This window comes from Rattus norvegicus, chromosome 20 (assembly GCF_021556685.1).
Source record: "Rattus norvegicus strain SHRSP/BbbUtx chromosome 20, alternate assembly SHRSP_T2T, whole genome shotgun sequence".
NCBI classification, from domain to species: domain Eukaryota; kingdom Metazoa; phylum Chordata; class Mammalia; order Rodentia; family Muridae; genus Rattus; species Rattus norvegicus.
In genome coordinates, this window is record NC_141553.1 from 36,594,977 (window position 1) to 36,616,662 (window position 21,686).

A 21,686-nucleotide genomic window follows, 5' to 3' on the forward strand; every position below is an offset into this window, starting at 1 on the left:
TTAAATAATTCTTGTTTATCTATACTTCTCAAATGCTAGGATTGCGGGCATGCGTCACTGTGTCCAAACACAATTTTTTAACACATAAAAATCAATGTCCCACTATTTCAAATGCTATTGAAAGTTAAAACGGGATGAGAATCAGGCACAAAAGGATGTACTAGAATCACCAACAGACAGTGACCTTGGTCTTGAAACAGGAGGCTGCCCAGCTCTGACAGGTTACAAACTCAGAGCCAATGTGAAGTTGCCTGAGAAGGAAACAGAGGTGAACGAATGCAAGGAAGAGAAAGAGCTTGGCTGCAGGGAGCTGGAGGGCCAAGCACCCTACAATGTGTAGTTGGCTCAGCGGAGGGTGGGTGTATGGACACAGCCTCACCTGCTAGGAATGATCTAGAAAGAAGGAGCACGGGGACTAATCAAAGAAGCAATGCTCTTGAGTGAGAGAGAATTACCATGAAAGCTATCTAAGACCATCTTGGCAAATTGGACTTCAAAGTTCTCAGTAATCTGTGATGCTATGGAAACGTGAAAAGCCATAAACCACACTTCACTGAATCTCGTATTAGTCTCAATGCTGTGTTTAGACACAAGTTGTTGCAAATGGACCATTAATGCTATTTCTAGAGTTTTGAAGCAGAGAAAAGCAGAGATTGGTATAAGCAACAGAAGGACGTCATAATGCGGATAGAGTCCAAGCACAGCACTGCGACTGTACGAAGGGAAATTTCCAGGTAAAGTTCCAAAGCACAGGAGCGAAGGTTTCGGGCATAATGGGACACCACAGCCTATCATATGGGACCTCAATGAACACTGAAGAATGGACTGAAGTGAGCTAATTCCCTCAAACGACAACTGAATGAGGCAATGAAAATGCTTCCGAATGCAAGGAAACTACGTTGATCATGATGGCGGTAAATACTCAGGGTCACCTTGACAGGCTCTGGATTCCCTCAGGAGATGAGACTCAGTATACCCGTGAGAGGTATCTTAGATTGGGTTTACTGAGATAAGGAGACTCTAAATATGGGCAGCACCTTCTCATAGGCTGAGGGCATTAGATTCATAAAGTGCAGAAAGCCACCTGGGCACCGGCATCCATCTTTCTCAGATCCCTAACGGAAACACAATAAGGAAAGTTGCCTCTAGCTATACCATGAAGCCTTTCTGATATGATGGAATGTACCCTGAACCTGGGGGACTGGATACACCTTTCCTTCCAGGACTTGCTTCTGTCAGGTATTTTGGTACAGCCAAGGAGAAAAGTAGTGAATACAATTCCTTAAAAAAAAATGCAGAAGACCTACAAGAAGGTGTCTCACAATCATTTGAAATTCCAGTTACTGGGGATGTGACACCCTCACTAGCCTCCATAAACAACTTTACATGTATGATTTATGCTGGGGTGTTTCCATAGGCACATACACAAATCACTTGTAATGCTTAAAATAGCAAAACTCTGATTGAAAAAAGGAACTGCCAAAAAGCTCCAAATTAACATGCAACCTTTTCTACATATAGTCCTTTTCTGTGAACACTAAGGTGGTAATGTGGCAAATTACTCTGCAGTGTGTTGAAGATGGCTGGCCTGGTAATATTAGTTTGCTAGTAAAACATAAAACAGAATAGAGCTGGTTAAGTATTAGAAAACACAAAGGACCATTTGTGAGAACTTTCAGTACTGAGTGTGAAAGCCCGCTGAATTGTTGGTGTGTAATTCCCACACCCCTGTAAGGATAGTGTGGTGAGTGTCCTGCATTTGACAGCTGTATGAGTGCAGCTCACACAGGAATACTGTCCTGCCCGTCCAGAATTCAGACTGCTAGAAAGGAGCGCTCTCTCTATCAGCAGAGGGATGGCCATACACATTCAATAAGACTGTGTAGAAAGGATGCAGAAAATACTCATTACAAACTTTCAGTTTTATATTCTTTTGTCTAATTTAACAAAATCCTAGGAATCATTTTTCTTAAGAACAGTTGTTAAAACTATCACAAAAGAGATGTAAGGTGACAGAAGACGGGGTGAAGTCACTAGCCCCCAAGCCTGACTATCTGAGTTCCAAGCCCCAGAACCAACTCTCGAGTTGCCCCTGACCACCACCTGTGTCACACTGTGCAAATAAATGCACACACACTAAACAAATAAATGCAAACTTCAAAAGGAATACACAAGAGAGAAGAGGTATCTACTTGGTATATAGTAAGAAACTAAAATCTATTTTCAATTACTCAAAATACAAAACAATTCTATTGAATCTATAATACCGTGTCTTCTTGCTATGTGTTGTCCCAGATCAATAGCTAAAATCTAATGTAGAAACATTTTTTGAGATAAATAGCACAATATCTAAAAGAACATTAATAGCTGCAGCCTCTTTATATTTTAACCAAGAAGTCAGAAAATTAAGTTCAGCTATGAATAAGTAAAAAGTAAGAAGTTAAAGTATACAGCTGGGAGACGCACTAGCAGCAAAGACTCCGCCTTTTAGAACAGCACTCGATGCATTTCTTATGCAGCACATCTCCCCGGCCTGCCTCATACTGAGAAAGTTACTTTGCTAATACAATAGAAACCCATGGACCTACGAAAAGAAATTCTCCTTAAATCAGCTGTTTTTCAAGGCAGTCATTTTTAGATGGGAAAGAAAGCTACACATACACATTTAACCAAAATACTGAGGATTCCTAAGTCTGGTCAAAGCACATCCTTCCCCATTGGAATATGCTAAATAAAATATCAAGGAATATGAACTAAACCAGGAAGTTAAACCTTGAGAATCAATGATCAACACCAAGAGGCAAGGTCTGGGCCTCAAGAACAACCACCCATGTATATTCCTGTTTCAAAGCTTTATTATGGCAAGGGTCTAATCACAAACCAGACGAGAGATTCTCCATGTGACTCCTAAGAAATCTCAATGAAAACAGTCCTTGATGTGTCCCTATATGCTGAACAAAAGTAACAGCCACTAATCATACAAAGACTGCCGTGACAAACCCCAAGTGTCATTTGCTTTTACTATAATGTTATAGAAGGACAGACTATCTTTACATATATGACTTTTAAATTAGCCCACTTTAGCATTTTGTAGTAGTATGGATTATTGGGCTATGGAGACAGCTCAGTGCATACAAACATAAGGACTTGAGCTATCCCATGCACTTACATAGAGGTCAGACTGTCCTGGAACCTCAGTGCAGGTAGGCAAAGACAGGCAGGTTGCCCAAAGCTTACTGGCCAACCAGTCAATGTTGGTTCACTGACAGACCCTGTGTCAATAAAGGAGAGGGGAACCATGCAACACATCTGACTTCAAAGTTGCCTCCCCATGCCTGTATACCACTTTCAACGCATGTACATAGACTACATATTCACACAGGATATATAAAGAACTAATGCTCAATGCCATTAATTTGTAAAATATGGTTTAAATTGAGTAGCTTACCTTAGGCCAAAGGTGTGTGATTGTTCATAATTCAGTAAAGACCGAATCTTAGCTTCAGAGTTCAAAACGATAAGCCTATCCAATATATCCTAAAGATAACAAAGAAACAGTGAGAGTCTGTTTACAGAAGCTGTTCAAAGCAATCAAAGCGATAAATATACATTTAAATTTGGGATTCCAAATCATGGATTCCCCCTGGAACCACCTGGAAGCCATGAGGAGTTGCAATGAGACAGGCCCAGATTCATCCTAGCGTTTGTGGTCTAGGCGAGGCCTGACCATTATGACTGGAAAAGTTTCTAAACTGCGTCCAAATGAAGAAGCAGAACACACACCCAACTTTCAACCTGGCTAGCAGACTGCATGAGGAAGAAAATAATTTTGTGCCTAAAATACAAAGTGATGATAAAAGCCAATATAAAATCTACAAATGGGAAGCAACAACAGTTGCTATGAACATTTTTAAGGAGTAGCTATTTGAGACTATGTGTAGAAATCGGCAGTTTATAGCACTGGAAGAATAATGTCATCATGGAGGAAACAGAAAGATGACTGACAAATACATGATCAGTAGACAGAAGGACAAACAGAGAGATTAGTCTACTTAAGAGCTATTAAGGCTAGAAACTACAGGTGAGATTCCAGCATTCGTATTCTTAAAGTTCCTCTGGATGTCCCATTATGTAGCCATCCCTCAAAAGCAGGAGCAGAATGCTACCGCAAGCACTGATGGCATTAGTGCACCACACAAATCTCTATGTCGATGCAGCCATCTCTACAAAGTTTCCTTTAAAGCTCTGCGTTTTGCCTGATGTAACGACCCAAAGGCATAATCCCACCACTTAAGAAGTTAAGGGAGCTCCTGGTTTTGTTCTTCAGCTTCCATGTGCATGTGGGTTTTCTGTCAATTTGCTGTTATTGAAGACCAGCCTTAGTCTGTAGTGATCTGAAAGGATACATTGGACTAGACAAGGCTGCTCGCTTTCTCCCTAGCTATTCAATATAGTACTTGAAGTCCTAGCCAGAGCAATTAGACAACTAAAAGAGGTCAAAGGGATACAAACTGAAAAAGAAAGAAGTCAAAATATAACTATTTGCGGATGATATAATATACTTAAGTAAGCCCAAAATTCCATCAGAGAACTCGTAAATCTGATAAACAACTTCAGCAAAGTGGTTGGATATAAAATTAACTCAAACAAATAAGTAGCCTTCCTCTACTCAAAGGATAAACAGGCTGAGAAAAAAATTTAGGGAAATGACACCCTCCACAATGGTCACAAATAATATAAAATGCCATTGTGTGACTCTCACCAAGAAAGTAAAAGAGCTATATAACAAGAACTTCAAGTCTCTGAAGAAAGAAATTGAAGAATATTTCAGACGATGAAAAGATCTCCCATGCTCATGGATTGGCAGGATTAATATAGTAAAAATGGCCGGCCATCTTGTTGAAAGCAATCTACAGATTCGATGAAATCCCCATTAAAATCCCAACCCCATTCTAAACAGAGTTAGAAAGAGCAATTTGCAAACACATTTGGAATAACAAAAACCCAGGATAGCTAAAACTATTCTCAAAAATAAAAGAACTTCTGGGGAAATCACCATCCCTATAACCTCCAGCTGTATTACAGAGCAAAAGTGATAAAACAAAACAAAACAAAACAAAACAAAACAAAACAAAAAAACCTGTATGGTATTGGTACAGAGAGAGGCAAGTAGATCAGTGGACTAGAACTGAAGACCAAGAAATGAACTCACACACCAATGGTTACTTGGTATTCCACAAAGGAGCTAAAACCATCCAGTGGAAAAATGACAGCATCTTCAACAAATGGTGCTGGTTCAACTAGCGATCAGCACGTAGAAGAATGCAAATCGATCCATTCTTATCGCCCTGTACAAAGCTCAAGTCCAAGTGGATCAAGGACCTCCACATCAAACCAGATACATTAAAACTAACAGAAGAGAAAGTGGGCAAGAACCTGGAACACATGGGCACAGAGAAAATTTCCTGAACAAAACACCAATGGCCTATGCTCTAAGATCAAGAATCGACAAATGGGACTTTATAAAATTGCAAAGCTTCTGTAAGGAAAAGGACACTGTCATTAGGACATAATAGCAACCAACAGATTGGGAAAAGATCTTTATCAATCCTATAGCTGATAGAGGGCTAATATCCAAAATATACAAAGAACTCATGAGGTTAGACTGCAGGGAGACAAATAACCCTACTAAAAGATGGGCTACAGAGCTAAAAAGATTTCTCAGCTGAGGAATACTGAGTGGCCAAGAAGCACCTAAAGAAATGTTCAACATCCTTAGACATCAGGGAAATGCAAATCAAAACAACCTTGAGATTCCACCTCACACCAGTCAGAATGACTAAAATCAAAAACTCAAGTGACAATAGGTGCTGGTGAGGATGTAGAGAAAGAGGAACACTCCTCCATTTTTGGTGGAATTACAAGCTGGTACAACCACTCTGGAAATCAAAAGAAAGAAGTTAAGGCAAAAGGCCTGCTTTGAGTTTGAGAGCAGGCTGAGCTACACAGTGAGCTGGGCCCACCCTGGGCTTCAGTGTGAGAGACTACATCTCCAAAAACAAAGACAAATGAACTAAGTATTTAAAAACCAAACACAAAGGCCTGTTTTGTGTACATCCTGAGTACAGACTTATGAACTTTATATATAAATGGATCAGTGAACTTAAATAGAGAATATTTTTATGGCCATTCGAGCAAAGGAAGGTTTAGGTAAGAGACAAAGTCAAATGAAATGTATCAGTGCCTTCATGAAAGATGTCAAGAAAATGTCCCAGCACATGGATCTGGGATGAAGGAATGAGTTTATGAGAGGAAGAAGTAATAAATCAATTAAAATATATTTGATAAATACTAACTAAAGCACAGCAAAAATGGACAGGTGTGATTGATGGTTTGTATATATTTGGCCTAGGGAGTAGCACTACTTGGAGGTGTGGCCTTGTTGAAGTAGGTTTGTCACTGTGGGAGTGGTTTTAATACCTGAGTACTAGCTGCCTGGAAGCCAATGTTTTGCTAGCAGCCTTAAGATAAAGATATAGAATTCTCAGCTCGGCCTGCACTATGCCTTTCTGGATGCTGCCATGTTGCTGTCTTGATGATGATGCACTGAGCCTCTGAACCTGTAAGCCAGCCCTATTTAAATGTTGTCCTTTATAAGACTTGCATTGGTCATGGTGCCTGTTCACAGCAGTAAAGCCCTAACTTAGAAAACAGGGTAACCTTAACCTAGTAGGATAGAAGGCTCAATACTTAAGAATGCATATACTGGGGTAGGGTACAGCACAGATGGTAGATTGTCTCCTAGCATGCACCAGGTCCTGGGTTTGATTCTCAGTATGATAAACTAGGGATGGTAGCTCATGCCTGCAATTCCTGCACTCAGCAGGTAGAAACAACAGATCAGAAGGTCAAGGACATCCTTGAATTTATTGCAAGTTAAAGACGACCCTGAGCTCATGAGATCCTATCCCATTCATTCATATGTATATATATGTATATATATATATACACATACACACACACATATATCATAACACACATATAACCTCACACACATCTATACATTCACAAATTTATTGGTAATTTATAGCAATGTATAACTAATAAATAAGTTTAAGTAAAACTATGAATGAATAATAGAAAATAAAAAGACTCCTTTTTTAATCTTTAGGAGTCTTTTTCCTAGCTGGGCACACTTTGTTTCCATCATCATGTGATGAACTGAACTACACAACTCACAATCATATCACCAGCTGCAAGGTCATCCTCTCCACAGCTGCCCACCTCTGTCTTCAGCAGTTAAAACACAGCAGCACAGCTTTGAAATACAAAGCTAAGCACCCCGACAGCTGGTGACACCTGAGAGACCTGAGGCTCTGGTTCTGAATGGAAGCAGTAGACTGGGATGACTAAAATGATCAGAAGGGATGGGATTACCCACAGTGAGCTGTGGGAAAGGGAGAAACCATCTATCAGTGATAATGTCCTTCAGACAAATGATATAGTAAGTAAGTTCTTCGTCAAAGCGGATTACATTGATGTATCACCACCAAGGGAAGAAAGTGGAGCTCTCGGGAAGCCTGCCTTATGGAGAGATTTGGTTTTTAAGCACCACAGCATGTCAGGAAAGGAATCAGCTTCTTAAATCAAACTGATCCAGCAGCAAGCCAGTTTAAGGCCCAGAAGAGGTAAACAATCTACAGATAGCCTGCTTCAAAGGATACCACTGTCCTTGTTGAGAATAAGTTCAGAAAGCTACCAGTCAGACCATGATCCAGGGTTCGATTAACAAAGAGGAATTCTGTATGGGTAGGGTGAAAATATATTGGACTTTTTGGATATAATTTATTCCCAATTATCCTAGTCAGGGAGTAAGAATGGCTTTGTATTACCCATATAAGATAATCAACCATCTTAGACTCATTTATAAGAGGCTTGTACATATGGTAAGATGCTTTCCTGGTTGTAGATGGTTAACTTTGCATTCTGATAGGTAAAGGAACAGCTCTGTGGCTTGGACCAAAGTTTCCACTGGTAGATAACTCGAAAGTTGATACTGTAGCAATGCATAATTGATTTACACATTAGTAAGCATGGAGTGTCCTGTGTATTTGTAAAATTAACAATTTTTGCTATAAATCTCAAACAGCAGTCATTAGAAAACAGACCAGTTGAAAGAAAGTGACTTACAATGATACATGTTGGAACTTCACGAAGAGAATACTCTGCCTTATTAGGAAGCTCCTGATTGGCTGTTAGTTCATATACTGCAGGGAAGGACAACAGGTTCACCAGCGCGAGGAAGGACTGGAGAAAGGGAAGAAACATTGAAATAGCTCGTTATTTTCAATATTGCACAGAAAGAGTCATTTGTGTAGATGTTATAGCTGAATGTCTATGAGGGCTGGCTTTTTCAATAAATCTACTGTCAGTGTGAGATATCTATTTATAATACGTTAAAAAAATAACAAAAATAGCAATAGTCTAAGAGCTTCTAAAGCACATACAAGAAACACATATGAGACTTAGAAAACATTGCAGAATGCTCTGTGACTCCTCAAGTTAGATTTTGATGAAAGCAAAATGTTCCCTTCTTGTTTTATAACTAAGGAATTACAAAAAGAGCAATGCTCTAAGGCAAAATAATAAAGTCTATATATTCTCAGGCTCGGGTTATAAAATTATCTGCTACTAGATTCAGTGAAAATCAACATAACCTAGATAGCATAGTTAATTTTCCAAAACCATGGCCTTCCTATAAAAACAGCTCCTTTGTTCTGGTCTAATGAGACCAGGTTCCCCATGGCATTTGTAAGCCAAGTGTATCTCCCTATGACACTTCTGTTCATGTACTCAACAGCAGCTGGATATATTTCTCTCTCACACATTCATTCCCAGCTCCTAGCTTAAAGGCATTCCATGGGTATCCAGATGACTCTCAGGGCACTTGGCCTTCTTCTCCTCCGTCTCAAAAGCCTCATTCTCATCATTCCCCAATATAAAGTTATATAATCTCCTTCAACTAACTGCCAGCTACATGAACTTCTCTCCCCTGCTAACCTGCTCAACCTTCCCTCATCTGCACTTACTTCAAAAGTTTCACTTTCTTTCTACTCGACTCCATCTTTTTTTGCCAAAGTTTGACACAGTTATTAGTAAGTATTGTGTTGTGCTTAAAAGTTAGAGATTTTAAAACTACAGTAGACTGAAAATTTTTGAATCAGATTATTCACTGTAAGAAAAATCTAAATATGAGGGAAATACAAAAACTATTTGATTTGAACTTGTAATAAAGGGCTTGGCTAATAACACATTCATATAAGAACTAATACAGATTTTTTTTTTTTACTTTTTCTGTATAAGGTCTCTCTGCAAATGAAAGCATAACCATCAGATACCATTTAACAGGGTTAGCCACCTGCTTGTAATTAGGAAAAGTAGAGTCCACTTCCTTTTCCTTCCTTATACATAGTAGAGTTATCTTTTATCATGTTACAGTGGTCATATAGTGAATATATACAGCATATGGTAATGTGTAGCAAACTATCTCTGGATAAAGAATGAATGTTCTTTAAGTTTAAGTACATTTCCCCCCTCAGATACAACCTCTTAAAACAAAGATCAAGTTTCTTACCAACGATAACAAGCAAGGATTTAAACCTAATATATATTAGCATAACAGTAAAATTACCAAAGAATCAGTGTATTGGTTTAGCTAAACTTTTCAGAGCTTGCTTAGTTAAGGGAATACTGGACTATACAGAGAAAGTTTAGCTCTAGATGAACATAGTGAGGAGAGGGAAAAGCAAGGTAGAGAAATTGTCTCTCTAAACTACTATTAAAGAACCTACAAGGGAACTCACGGGTTCATGGCCACCAATGAAACAATTGTACGAACAAATTCACCAGGCAGATGTTAATAGAATTGTTCAGCTTCCAATATAACTTTGAAAAATTTATTTTAATGTCCAGAGAATATATCAAGGGTAAATCATGAAAAGTAAACAATGCTTTAAACATCTCGTGATGCTAATCCAGCACTGTTTACAGATAATAAGTAAATCTCTTCCTCTCTACAGTAATGGATCACAAATACGATTCACCAAAGGGATAAACATCCGGTTTGACGGGGAAGACCATTTCTTTACCAGTTGTATAGTGACACACTGAGGGTTTCTTATTATTTTCATAGACAGCTCTACTGATGCTTCTGGAGTCTCATTTCAAAGAGATAAAGTAATTTTCTCGGCATATAATCGTAGTCATTTCTGATAAACTACTCGAAGCAAATTAAGTAGGGCTTCAAAGGAAAACATCAAATTACTGTATTTGAAATCAAATAACCTGCAGATAATGTTAAAGAGACTTGAGCAGATTCCAGTAGATTACTGCAAGAACAAATAAATCCATTTCTCACTCACTAGACAATTTTAAAGGCACTTAACATATTATAAACTGTAATGTGCTAAGCACTCATAGGGATGAAAATATTTTCAATGCTGTTATCAGTTGCCACAAAAGTATATTAAATGTGTTTCTGGTATCAGATATAATCCTAAAATCGAAAGAGCACCAAACATCTATGTACTCATCCTGTATTTGGGAATAACAAGGTTTTATGTAATAATGCTAATTAAACTAGCTGAAGGCTCATGATTAATATTTTTAATATTGGCATTTAAAGCTTAAAATTACTTTAACAAACTTCTTATGAACTAAATATTTCAGTGCCTACTGCCCATCCTAGTTGTGCCAGATGTCAATTAAAACATAAATGAAGGGGGTTGGGGATTTAGCTCAGTGGTAGAGCGGTTGCCTAGCAAGCGCAAGGCCCTGGGTTCGGTCCCCAGCTCCGAAAAAAAGAAAAAAAAAACATAAATGAAGAAATAGTCCCTGAGGCCAGGCAAGCACACTGTGAGGTCACTGCATGAGGACCATAAATGGCCTGGTGGGTACTGTGCTCTGCAGAGAGCTCAGAGGGGATGAGGAGGATTACACTGTAAGAGGATGCAGGGGGTGTGGTTTACAGAGTACAGGCCTGGAACATGTAGAAATGCTCTATTCGTATGATCCACCCTCTGGGGAAAAGGGAGCAGTATTTTCAGGAAAGAAGTACAAATTATCCTGTACTACAGAAAGAATTTGCTACACAAAATAATTTGGGTGCGTAGTCAAGAATATTAGGGGGTATGAAACTAATTTTGATTTCAAAGTTTCAAGAAAGACAGAGATAGTCATAATATAGCAGGTCTCTAAGGAGCAAATCAGCAAGTGACCCAAGGAGGGGATATGAAGTATGGGCAATGCTGATCCACGGCAGAGAACACACTTAGTGTGCACAGTATCCTGGGTCACACCCCAGGAACAAGAAAAACATTGAGCTATCACTTGTCGTCTTCATGGATTTAAGATCTACTCCATACTGATATTTTAAACCTGGCCAAAAATCTGTGGCTGAGAAATCACAGATCTTAAAGGAGAACCTACCACTACTATTTTGCTAAGTGGACATACTATCAAACTGCCTTTGAAATATTTACTCTTGGATTTTTTTTCTCTCCCTTTTAGGATATTTTTAAAGTTTATCCAGATGTGACTGTGTCTGTGTCAATGCATGCAATGTATGCTCAGGTGCCCACAAAAGGGAGAAGAGGGTACTCGATGCCCTGAAGCTGGGGTTAAAAGTAGTTGTAAGCTACCAGACACAGTTGCTAGGAATCAAATCTCAGTGCCCTAAAAGAGCCAGGCGTTTTCTTTCTCAATATTTTAATATCTCTTTAAGACTCATTTATTTTATTTATTTGACTGCTTATATGCATATATGTGCCTCGTGTGCTATGAGGTCAGAGAAGGCATCAGATTACTTGGAAGAGGGAGTGACAGATAGTATTGAGCCACCAGTGTAGGTGCTAGGACCGAATGCAGGTCCTCTGGAAGAGCAGGAGGTGCTCTCAACCATCTCTGCATCCCCTTCCAATACTCATCTCAATGCCCGTAGAGTCGTGTGGAGGGCTCCACCCGCATCGGAAAAGCTTCTGCTTCCAGTGAATAACATATTCCAGTGGTTAATACAGACACTCAGAATAGGTCAGTGTACCGAGAATAAAATTGTATGCAGTGTTTAACCACACATTAGAGATCAACACTCCACCCTCTCCCTGGAGACAGGGAACAATGTAGAAGAGGGACAGGAAACTTGAAAGTTCCAGAGGACTGCTTGCAAACAAGTAGCTTATGGACATGACAGGACTGGTACATGCATGCACGTACCTGCTCATGGTGGCCTCCATGAGACCTGTACAACATCAAGCCAGTCAACAGTCCAACATGGACTGCAGAGGCTGTTGAGGGCAGAACCAGGTTTTCTTCAGGGTGTGGTACCTGGTAGGTAACCAGTTCTCCAGTCATGCACCCACACCCCTGTACACAGGGGCAGCATGAACCGGACTCAAAGGGTTACAGAAAAAAAGAAAAGGACAACATGAAGTTTGGGAAGGATGGGGTGAGAGACAGCCAGGGGGAAGAGAAGATGTGGGTGTGATCAAAACACACTGTGCACATTTATGAAATTCTGAACCGATTAATAAAATTGTATTTTTAAAAAGGTAACTTCGAGAAAATGCACATCTATGGAAGGGAAAGGTCAGTCAAGATGACATGTAGAGTTTGGGAAGCAAGGAGTGAAGAAGACTGCTAAGGATTTGACAGCTATCAGCATGGGAACACTTCCTTTCCACCAGGCAGTCTCCTCCCACCTCTGTGCATGTTACCTATTCCAACTGTCAGTGTGACTGAATGGTGGACACCATTCGGAGGACAGATGCCATCCAAGGACAAGTCCAACGGACTTTAAAGAGTATGCTATGCTGACCGATAAGAGAAAGTTTAAGAAGCAATCATTTGGGGAGAGGACTATACGCAGATAGGAGAAGGTACTGGCTTGGGTACCTTCCTCTGCTGCTTTCTGACTTGAATTTTATTCTTGGTCTATTACATAAGACCTAATAAACTGCTGAATAAACAAAGAGAGAACCAATTTTAGCTTCAATATAACAAATATGACATACAATATATTAAGCAATTATATATTGTATATTTTACATATATAAATTTATATACATAGATGTATAATACACATATAAATATGTAAATGTATATAAAATTCCTTGATTATAAATTACATATTTTATTATATATTATATATAAAAATGATTATTATAATATCTGATGTATTATACATATTTTAAGATATATAATACGATCTACATTTTTTCAAAGTCAATTTGAAAATACACATGGAGAACTACTCTGCCATGGGGGTTTTTGTTACTGTTGCTTTGTTTTGCTTTGTTTTCCAGACAGATTCTCTCTGTGTATCCCTGCCTGTCCTAGAGCTTACTCTGTAGACCAGACTGGTCTTGAACTCAGAGATTCGCCCACCTCAGCCTCTGAGTGCTGGGACCAAAGGCATGTGGCACCCAGCTAGGGCCTTTTTGTTTTTGTTTTTAAACCACAAATAATTACAGAATTCTGTAAATTGTGGTCATTCATGTCTACTAAAATTAGGGATTTTCTATTATTCTGTCAATATGTTTAATCACAATTTTGAAAATATTAAATAAACATGCATTTCTATGGTAAATCTTGAATGACTATAATGAATGACTTTTATGTATTTTTTGAATTTTATATATGAATGAATGTATTTCTAATACCATTTAAAAACTCTACTAAACATTCTCGGTGCACTCTCACCTTATTTGACTGTCTTCTTAGTGGTAGTGGAGACATCCATTCTATAACATTATTGCATTTTCTAATCTATATTTACATGGGTCTTAGTCTCCCTTTCTTCTCTTTGGGTAAGAGGCTTTTGTTTTCATATCAGTGTTCCCTCAATTTTTGTTTTCTGAAAGAATTTACCTGCAAATATTTCCTACAGATATTTTAAAATCCACAGGTAGCGACATCTCGTTTTGTCTATGAGGAAGTTCTTAACAAATTCCATTTCCCTAACTGTCAGAACATGTTCCAGGAATGGAGTCCTGTGAGGAGAATTCAGAGTGCTTGCAAAAACACTCCAAGAAAACAAGGCAGAGTTTTGAGCCTCTGTCTCTTCAAAATGTGGAATTGTTTTTGGAATGTGTTTTCGTGCTTCTCCCAGATGCTGTGGGTAGGCATGAGTTTACCTCAAATTACTCACTGTTGCTTGCTGATATTACTTAAGTTATTACACTACCCTTCATATTGACTCCATGGAAAACCTCTTTTTTGCCACGTGCTGCTTGCCCTTGTGACTGTACACAGCTTAGACTCATGAAGCTTCATTTAAGACCTGTCTTAACTCTCAGTATAAACTGTCCGATGCTCTGATTAATGTTGGCTAGTGCCTCCGATTTCAGTCAGCCTCACGGATCAGCTCCATTCTCCAAGGTCCCACCACTTTAACTTGATTCTTTGGGCCAATTTGGTTAAGCACATTTTAAGTGCTAATTTTATTTTAATAAATATCACGAAGTAGATTGGAACATTAATGTTATCTTTTAATACTCATGCTATCATTGGTCACACTCTTATAATATTCAGGATTAGTTACTATATTAGTAACCCTAAGGATTTTCTTCATCAATCTAATAAGTAGTGTATCAATTTTTAATCATTTTAAAGATCTTTTCCCTCTATTACACTTCTCTACTATATCTGTGTTCTGCTTCATTAGCTTCTGCTTGAATTTTTTTTATTTCCTTTTTGCATCTGCTTTGCTTTAAGTGTGGTATGACCTTCTGTTGTAGCCAGTGTGTAGAAAATTTAATCATTATAGTGTATTTTTTATATTTTAATACTAAAAAGATCCCTCTTACCACTACTTGATAAAAATGCATGGATATTTATATATTATATTTTCATTTTCACCCAGTTTGAGAAATTTTTATTGTCCATTGTGTTTTGTCAACTTGACACAAGCTTGGGTCATCTAGAAAGACAACCCTGAGAAAATGCATTCATCAAGCCAGGCTGTACACAAGTCTACAGTGCATGCTTTTTAAATTATGACAGATATGGGAGGGCCTAGCCCATTATGGACAGGAGGTCCTGGGCTTCATAAGCCAGCCAGCCAGATTAGCCATGGGCAATAAGCCAATAAGGTGCTTCTTTTAAGGTCTCTGGTTTAGTACCGGCTGAACTTCTCTCAACAATGGACTGTGTGATGACTACACATGAGTCAAATAAACCCTTCCCTCCCTGAACTGCTGTTGGCCATGGTGTTTATCAAGGCATGGGAAGCTCACTAATACACCACCTATGGCCACACCAGTTTTCTGATCCCTATGGTGTTCCCATGGGTCCTTTTCCACTTTTTTCCATGAAATCTATCTACAACTTTACTAAAAGTGAATTTCACAAATACAGCATATCCTTGCAACTTCTTTGTCTTACTATTTTTGCAATTGCTTATTGATTTGTTAACTTATTTGCTCAGTCTGTGTGTGTGTGTGAGTGTGTGTGTGTGTGTGTGTGTGTGTGTGTGTGTGTGTGTGTGTGTGTGTGTGTAGAGCACACAAATGTGTGTGATGTAGCATGTGTGAAGGTCAGAGGACTGAACTCATGTTGTCAGCCTTGGTGACCAGCATCTTCACTTATTAAGACTGTTGGGACATCTCCCTGGACCCAGATCATCATTTTTTGTGTGCTTTGAAGATCTTTAGTTAAAACATCTAGTCCTTTTAAGTGTAGCACAGTTGTAGCACTGTGAGCACTTCAGGCTACTCTTCTGCTATCTGCTTTCTTGTACCTCCTTTGGTTCTTACCTCCCAACTTCTTCTGGGTTTTTTTGTTTTGCTCCAGTTTTAGAATTTTTAACATTACATGCTAGACTTCTCTGTACTGCTTTTCAGTGGCTTCCTCAGGAAATATCAGTCAATAGGACTTCTGGAAATGTCATAGAAGGGAGTTGCTCAATATTGTAGACCACCATTAACCACCTATTGTTCTGAATGTTGAAGACATGATTACTACAACTACATAGTTAAGATTATTATCAGCATTTAGTTCTTTAAGACTTTATACATCATATAATGTATTTTAATCATACTCATAACCCAGTCCTCTCCGTAACTCCCTGCAGGCTCACACACCCCCTGAACTTCCCCGCCTCCTCCCATATTCATGTTGTTTTTTTCAATTTACTGAGTCCATTCTATGCTGTCCATAATATTCGAGGGTGTGGCACCATCCACAGGAACAGAGGCCACACTTAAGAAAACTGACACTCCTTTCACAAAAGCCATCAGTTGTCAGAAGCTATACACAGGGTGGGGGTTATGAGCCCCTCCCTCCTCCATGCTTGAATGTTCACTGGCTTAATACTGTGCACAGCTACTGCAAGTTCATGATGCATTTGTACTGTCACACCTACAAGATGCTCTCTCTCAGGACCTACTTGACCTCTGGGGTTCTTTGGATCTTTTTGTCCTCTCTTCTGAAATATTCATTGAGCCTGGGGAGGAATACAGTTTATTTTATTTTATTTTATTTTATTTTATTTTATTATTTTCTGTATATTTAAATTGCAGCATCAGGACCATTGCCTATCATATTTAATGATGCAGCTGAAGAGAGACCTGGGAGATATAAGAAATGGCCTGGAAATCAAATGTATGTCTTAATGTACTTCTTTATATGTTGAGGCTGTAATTATATTATATACTGACTAAAATTTAAAATAGAAAAAAATAGAACCAAAAGTGAGAAGAACCTGTGGAATAACTGAGATCTCAAGGTGGGTGCTAGATCTGTTTAATACTATAAATTGTCATTTATTGCACATTTTAATATGTAAGCTAAGAAAATATATCATTTTTCATGAGAAAAATTAACTTTGTTTATACCAATATTCCCAATGCAAAGTCAAATAACTTGAATAAAATTTTAATATCCTTAAATTTGCATGAAAAGCATTTCATACAGATCTACAACTTACACCATTGTGCTGATTTATGCCATACATGAAGGACTATGTAGCTATGTGAAGTCATATAATGATGTGCCCCTCTTTCATGTTGATATGGCCACATACTCTACCTCTATAGTCTTAGCTATCTGCAATCCCCTCTTCCTTTCTGGAAAATCTAAACTTCTACCTGGAGACTGTCCTTGGCCATATGTGAAGGACAAGTATGTGTGGGACCAGGAAAGGCATGCTGGTTCCTGGTTGAGCTAAGGCTAGAAACCCCAGTGACCCCAAAAGATGGTAGGTGCCTTGCCCGGTTCTAGGGCAGCAGGCCCCTGTCACTAGGCACTGACCTCCATAGATTTGTGGCTATCAGACATGCAAGGCCAACACCCTAAACCCCTCCACAGGTAGAGGACAAGACCTGTGGCTCCATTTTAATGAGGTATCTAAAGGCCTGGAGGCTTAGCCAATAAGATTTCCTTCTCAGACACTCCTCCCTGCAAAAGGTATTTAACCTCAGGCCCACCCTGAAAACTGGGATATGGTTCTATTCATCCACTTTCCACCATAATAATAAATGCCTTAAAACCATGGACTGCCTCCTTTCACTGGGGTCTTTTGTGGGGAGCCGTGGAGAAGGCCTTCATCTACAGAGGTATCATCTCCCACCACCTTCTAATCTCCTATAGGAGGCCTCTCTGCACTCCCAGGCAAGGCTGCTGCCAAGCTCAGGCCAATCACCTACAAGCCAAGGACTCATCCCTGGGATCAGCCACAGCTTCCAATTTCCACCCTCAGCCCCAGGCTAGATCCAGATCCTCACTACATTCTCAACTCTTCCACAGCTCCCAGAGGCGCCTGGCTGTCCAAGAGCCTGAGAACCCAACCTCCTTGCAGGCCCAGGGACCCCAGAACCAGCTCCAGCTGTCCCATGCCTCAGACTGTGCTTCCCCACCCCTGGAGTGGTGTCCCAGGGTGGACCTACAGCTGCCAGCCCAGAATAACATGAGGTAAGCTCTGTCAACTCCCATGGCGTGCCAGCAGCAGCTGTGTCCAGTGGTGCCACAGGACCCACCAACCCTACAAGAATGCTGGCAGGAGTTTTCTCTGCCATTGGACAATCTAGGTTCTGAATGTTCGAGAATGTGGCATTTGTTCTGAACTTAGCTGATTTGGTTAACACGTTGATCTCTGATTCCATCCATTTCCCTGCAGGTAACTAATTTCCTTTTTCTTTATGGAGGGATGGGACTCCATTGTCACACAGACATCTGTTGTATTCCTTGACTGATAGACTCTTATGCTGATGTCTAACTTGGCTACTGTGAATATCGTCACGATAAACATGGATGTGCAGGCAGCAGCACACAATAACTCTATCATAGCTCTGTTTTAGTTTCCTTAGAAACTTCCATAGTAGCTGACATACATAATATCAACTGTCATTTACGCCATGCAAAATGCACGGAGCTTCCTCGTACATGTATCCTGGACAATGCTTGTTTGGGTCATTTGTCCTCATTAGGACAGAGGTCAGATGGATTCTCCGTGTGGTTTGGTTTCTATTTTCCAGATGATTCAAGACAGTTGAATATGTTTTCATATATTTGTCAGCATATTTTTGTCTCTTTTAGCAACTATCTGTTAGGTTCATTGGCCTGTTTCTCACTGCATGATGAGGCGTTGGGGGTTTTAAGTTCTAGAAGTTTTCATACACCGTAAACATTAAACTCTGTTAGACACAGGCTGGCAGATTTTCTCCCAGTCTGTAGGCTTTCTCTTTGCTTGTCTCCTTTACTGTTGAGCTTCTAAACTTCATGTGACTCTATATGTCAGCGTGGCTGCCTCTCCAAGATGACAGGTGTGTTTCCACCTCCCCAATGCTGGAATTATAATCCTGAGCCACTGTGCCTGGTTTGGAGAATTGGATTTGTGTTTCTCGGAGGTTTCTGTTTGTTTGTATTTGGGGTTTTTTTGGGGGGGGAGTTAATTTTTCCAAATTGTTTGTTTGTTTGTATGTATGTATGTATGTATGTATGTATGTATGTATGTATGTATATATGTATGTATTTGGAGTTGGGAGGAGGAAATGCCAAAGCATGCAAGTGTGTAAGGTCAGAGAACAATTTGCAAGAATCAGTTCTCTCCATTACCATGTGGGTCCTGGGGGTCAACTCAGACGGTCAAGCTTAGCAACGCTTACGTTAACCCACAGAGACATCCCACTAATGCTGTTCACTGTTGTTTCTAATGTAGATTCTGGGGACCAAACTCAGGTCCCTGTGCTTACAGGGCAAGTGCTTTATCAACTGACATTTCTCCCCAGCCTCAGAAGTTACATTCTCTGTAGATAGAAGATGAATTTTAGGGACAGCTACATTAGCGGGTGGTGAGCAGCAAGATTACTAGATTTGCAGGTATAGACGACAGCTTGGGAGCTACCACATCTCTTTGTAAAACCTACTTGGTGGTTTTATCCACACCAGGCTCCCAGTTCATTTTCAACTGCCAAGTAACCCTACACTTGGAATTCTGTTCTCCTAGCTTTCTAGACTGTGAGGTAGGCATCCTTAGAAGATCAATGTGTACTTTTTCTGAAGTTAAACTCTGTAGACAGGCTTCGTGGCAGAAACACTTGGCAGAGGCAGGGGGACTTAAGAGAGTTCAAGGCTAGCATGGTCTACATAGAGAACTCAAGGCCAGCCAGGGTTACAAAAAGTGACTATCTCAAACAAGCAAACAAGCAAACAAGCAAACAAGCAAACAAGCAAACAAGCAAACACTGCCTGTTAAAGAGACTGCGAACAGGAGCATCCGGCCAGGCGCGATCCTGCATTTACTACCTGCTTTTGGTCCCTCAAACATTTTTAAACACTTACATTTTCAATTATTTTCTAATGTTCATGTATTGTACAAGAGTGAACTACACTAGCATCTAAGAAATAAAAAAAGAGGAACTTCTGAAATAATGCGGAGTATTTTAAATAATTTTATGGGATCTTTCTACCAAAAATTATTCTGGCTTCCACTACAGGGAATCATTACTTTAACCAAAAGAAACTAGGTGTTACATGCAGGAAAAGCCATTGAATTTTAACAGCACATTGCGGTACATTTAGAACACATGTGGCATTTAGAACACTGCTGCCGCACCCTCGCCAACAGCATCTTCCCTCTGCTGTTGACCTTCTCTCCATCCCCACAACTTCATCAAATTCAAACCAAGGGGCAAAAGGCTTCCTGCACATCTGTAACGCTGGTTTGTGTTTGCTTTACAGACAAATTGTTTTTTATAACATACCTGGCATGTTATTACCTTTTATTAAGAAAGAAAAAAATAAAATACAAATAACATAAAAGGAAAATATCCTTCTAATATATTTTTACAAAGAACTTTGGTATTTCACAGTTCACTAACTCTACTTTTTAATGAAAAATATCTTTATGTATGGGAAAGGGTTCACTTAAGATTAGGGTTTGGTACAGGGACAAGCAGGTAGACCAATAGAATAGAATTGAAGACCCAGAAATGAACCCACACACCTATGGTCACTTGATATTCAACAAAGAGCTAAAACCATTCTGTGGAAAAAAGATAGCATTTTCAACAAATGGTGCTGGTTCAACTGGAGGTCAGTATGTAGAAGAATGCAAATCAATCCATTCTTATCACTATATACAAAGCTCAAGTCCAAGTGGATCAAGGACCTCCACATAAAATCAGATACACTCAAACTAATAGAAGAAAAATTGGGGAAGAGCCTCAAACACATAGGCACTGGAGAAAATTTGCTGAGCAGAACAGGAATGGCTTATGCTCTAAGATCAAGACTCAACAAATGGGACCTCTGCAAAGCTTCTGTAAGGCAAAGGACACTGTTGTTAGGACAAAATGGCAACCAACAGATTGGGGAAAAGATCTTCACCAATCCTACAACTGATAGAGGGCTAATATCCAATATATAAAAAGAACTCAAGAAGTTAGATTCCAGAAAATCAAATCACCTTATTAAAAAATGGGATACAGAGCTAAACAAAGGATTCTCAACTGAGGAATACTGAATGTCCAAGAAGAACCTAAAGAAATGTTCAACATCCTTAGTAATCAGGGAAATACAAATCAAAACAGTCCTGAGATTCCACCTCATACCAGTCAGAATAGCTAAGATCAAAAACTCAGGTGACAGCAGATGCTGGCGAGGATGTTGAGAAAGAGGAACACTCCTCCATTGTTGGTGGGATTGCAAGCTGGTACAACCATTCTGGAAATCAGTCTGGAGGTTCCTCAGAAAAATGGACATTCCACTACCTGAGGACCCAGCTATACCTCTCCTGGGCATATACCCAAAAGATGTTCCAACATATAACAAGGACACATGCTCCACTATGTTCATAGCAGCCTTCTTTATAATAGCCAGAAACTGTTAAGAACCCAGATGTCTTTCAACAGAGGAATGAATACAGAAAATGTGGTATATTTACAAAATGGAGTACTACTCAGCTTTTAAAAACAATGACTTTATGAAATTCCTAGGCAAATGGATGGAACTAGACGTTATCATCCTGAGTGAGGTAACCCAATCACAAAAGAACACACATGGTATGAACTTACTGATATGTGGATATTAGCCCAAAAACTCAGATTACCCAAGATACAATCCACAGACCACATGAAGCTCAGGAAGAAGGACGACCAAAGTGCAGATGCTTCAGTCCTTCTTAGAAGGGGGAA

At 39.5% G+C, this 21,686-nt stretch overlaps 1 protein-coding gene across 1 annotated transcript in view; it reads right to left on the bottom strand.

The window, feature by feature from the left end:
- The window catches only part of Tbc1d32 (TBC1 domain family, member 32), a 227,906-nt gene that overhangs the window by 115,774 nt on the left and 90,446 nt on the right, over positions 1-21,686 (bottom strand). The window contains exons 21-22 of the mRNA XM_087598465.1: positions 8,191-8,307; positions 3,449-3,537 (exon numbers count right to left, since the gene is read on the bottom strand). Coding sequence (XP_087454591.1) covers positions 3,449-3,537; positions 8,191-8,307 — 206 coding nt within the window. The remainder of the gene's footprint in view (positions 1-3,448; positions 3,538-8,190; positions 8,308-21,686) is intronic.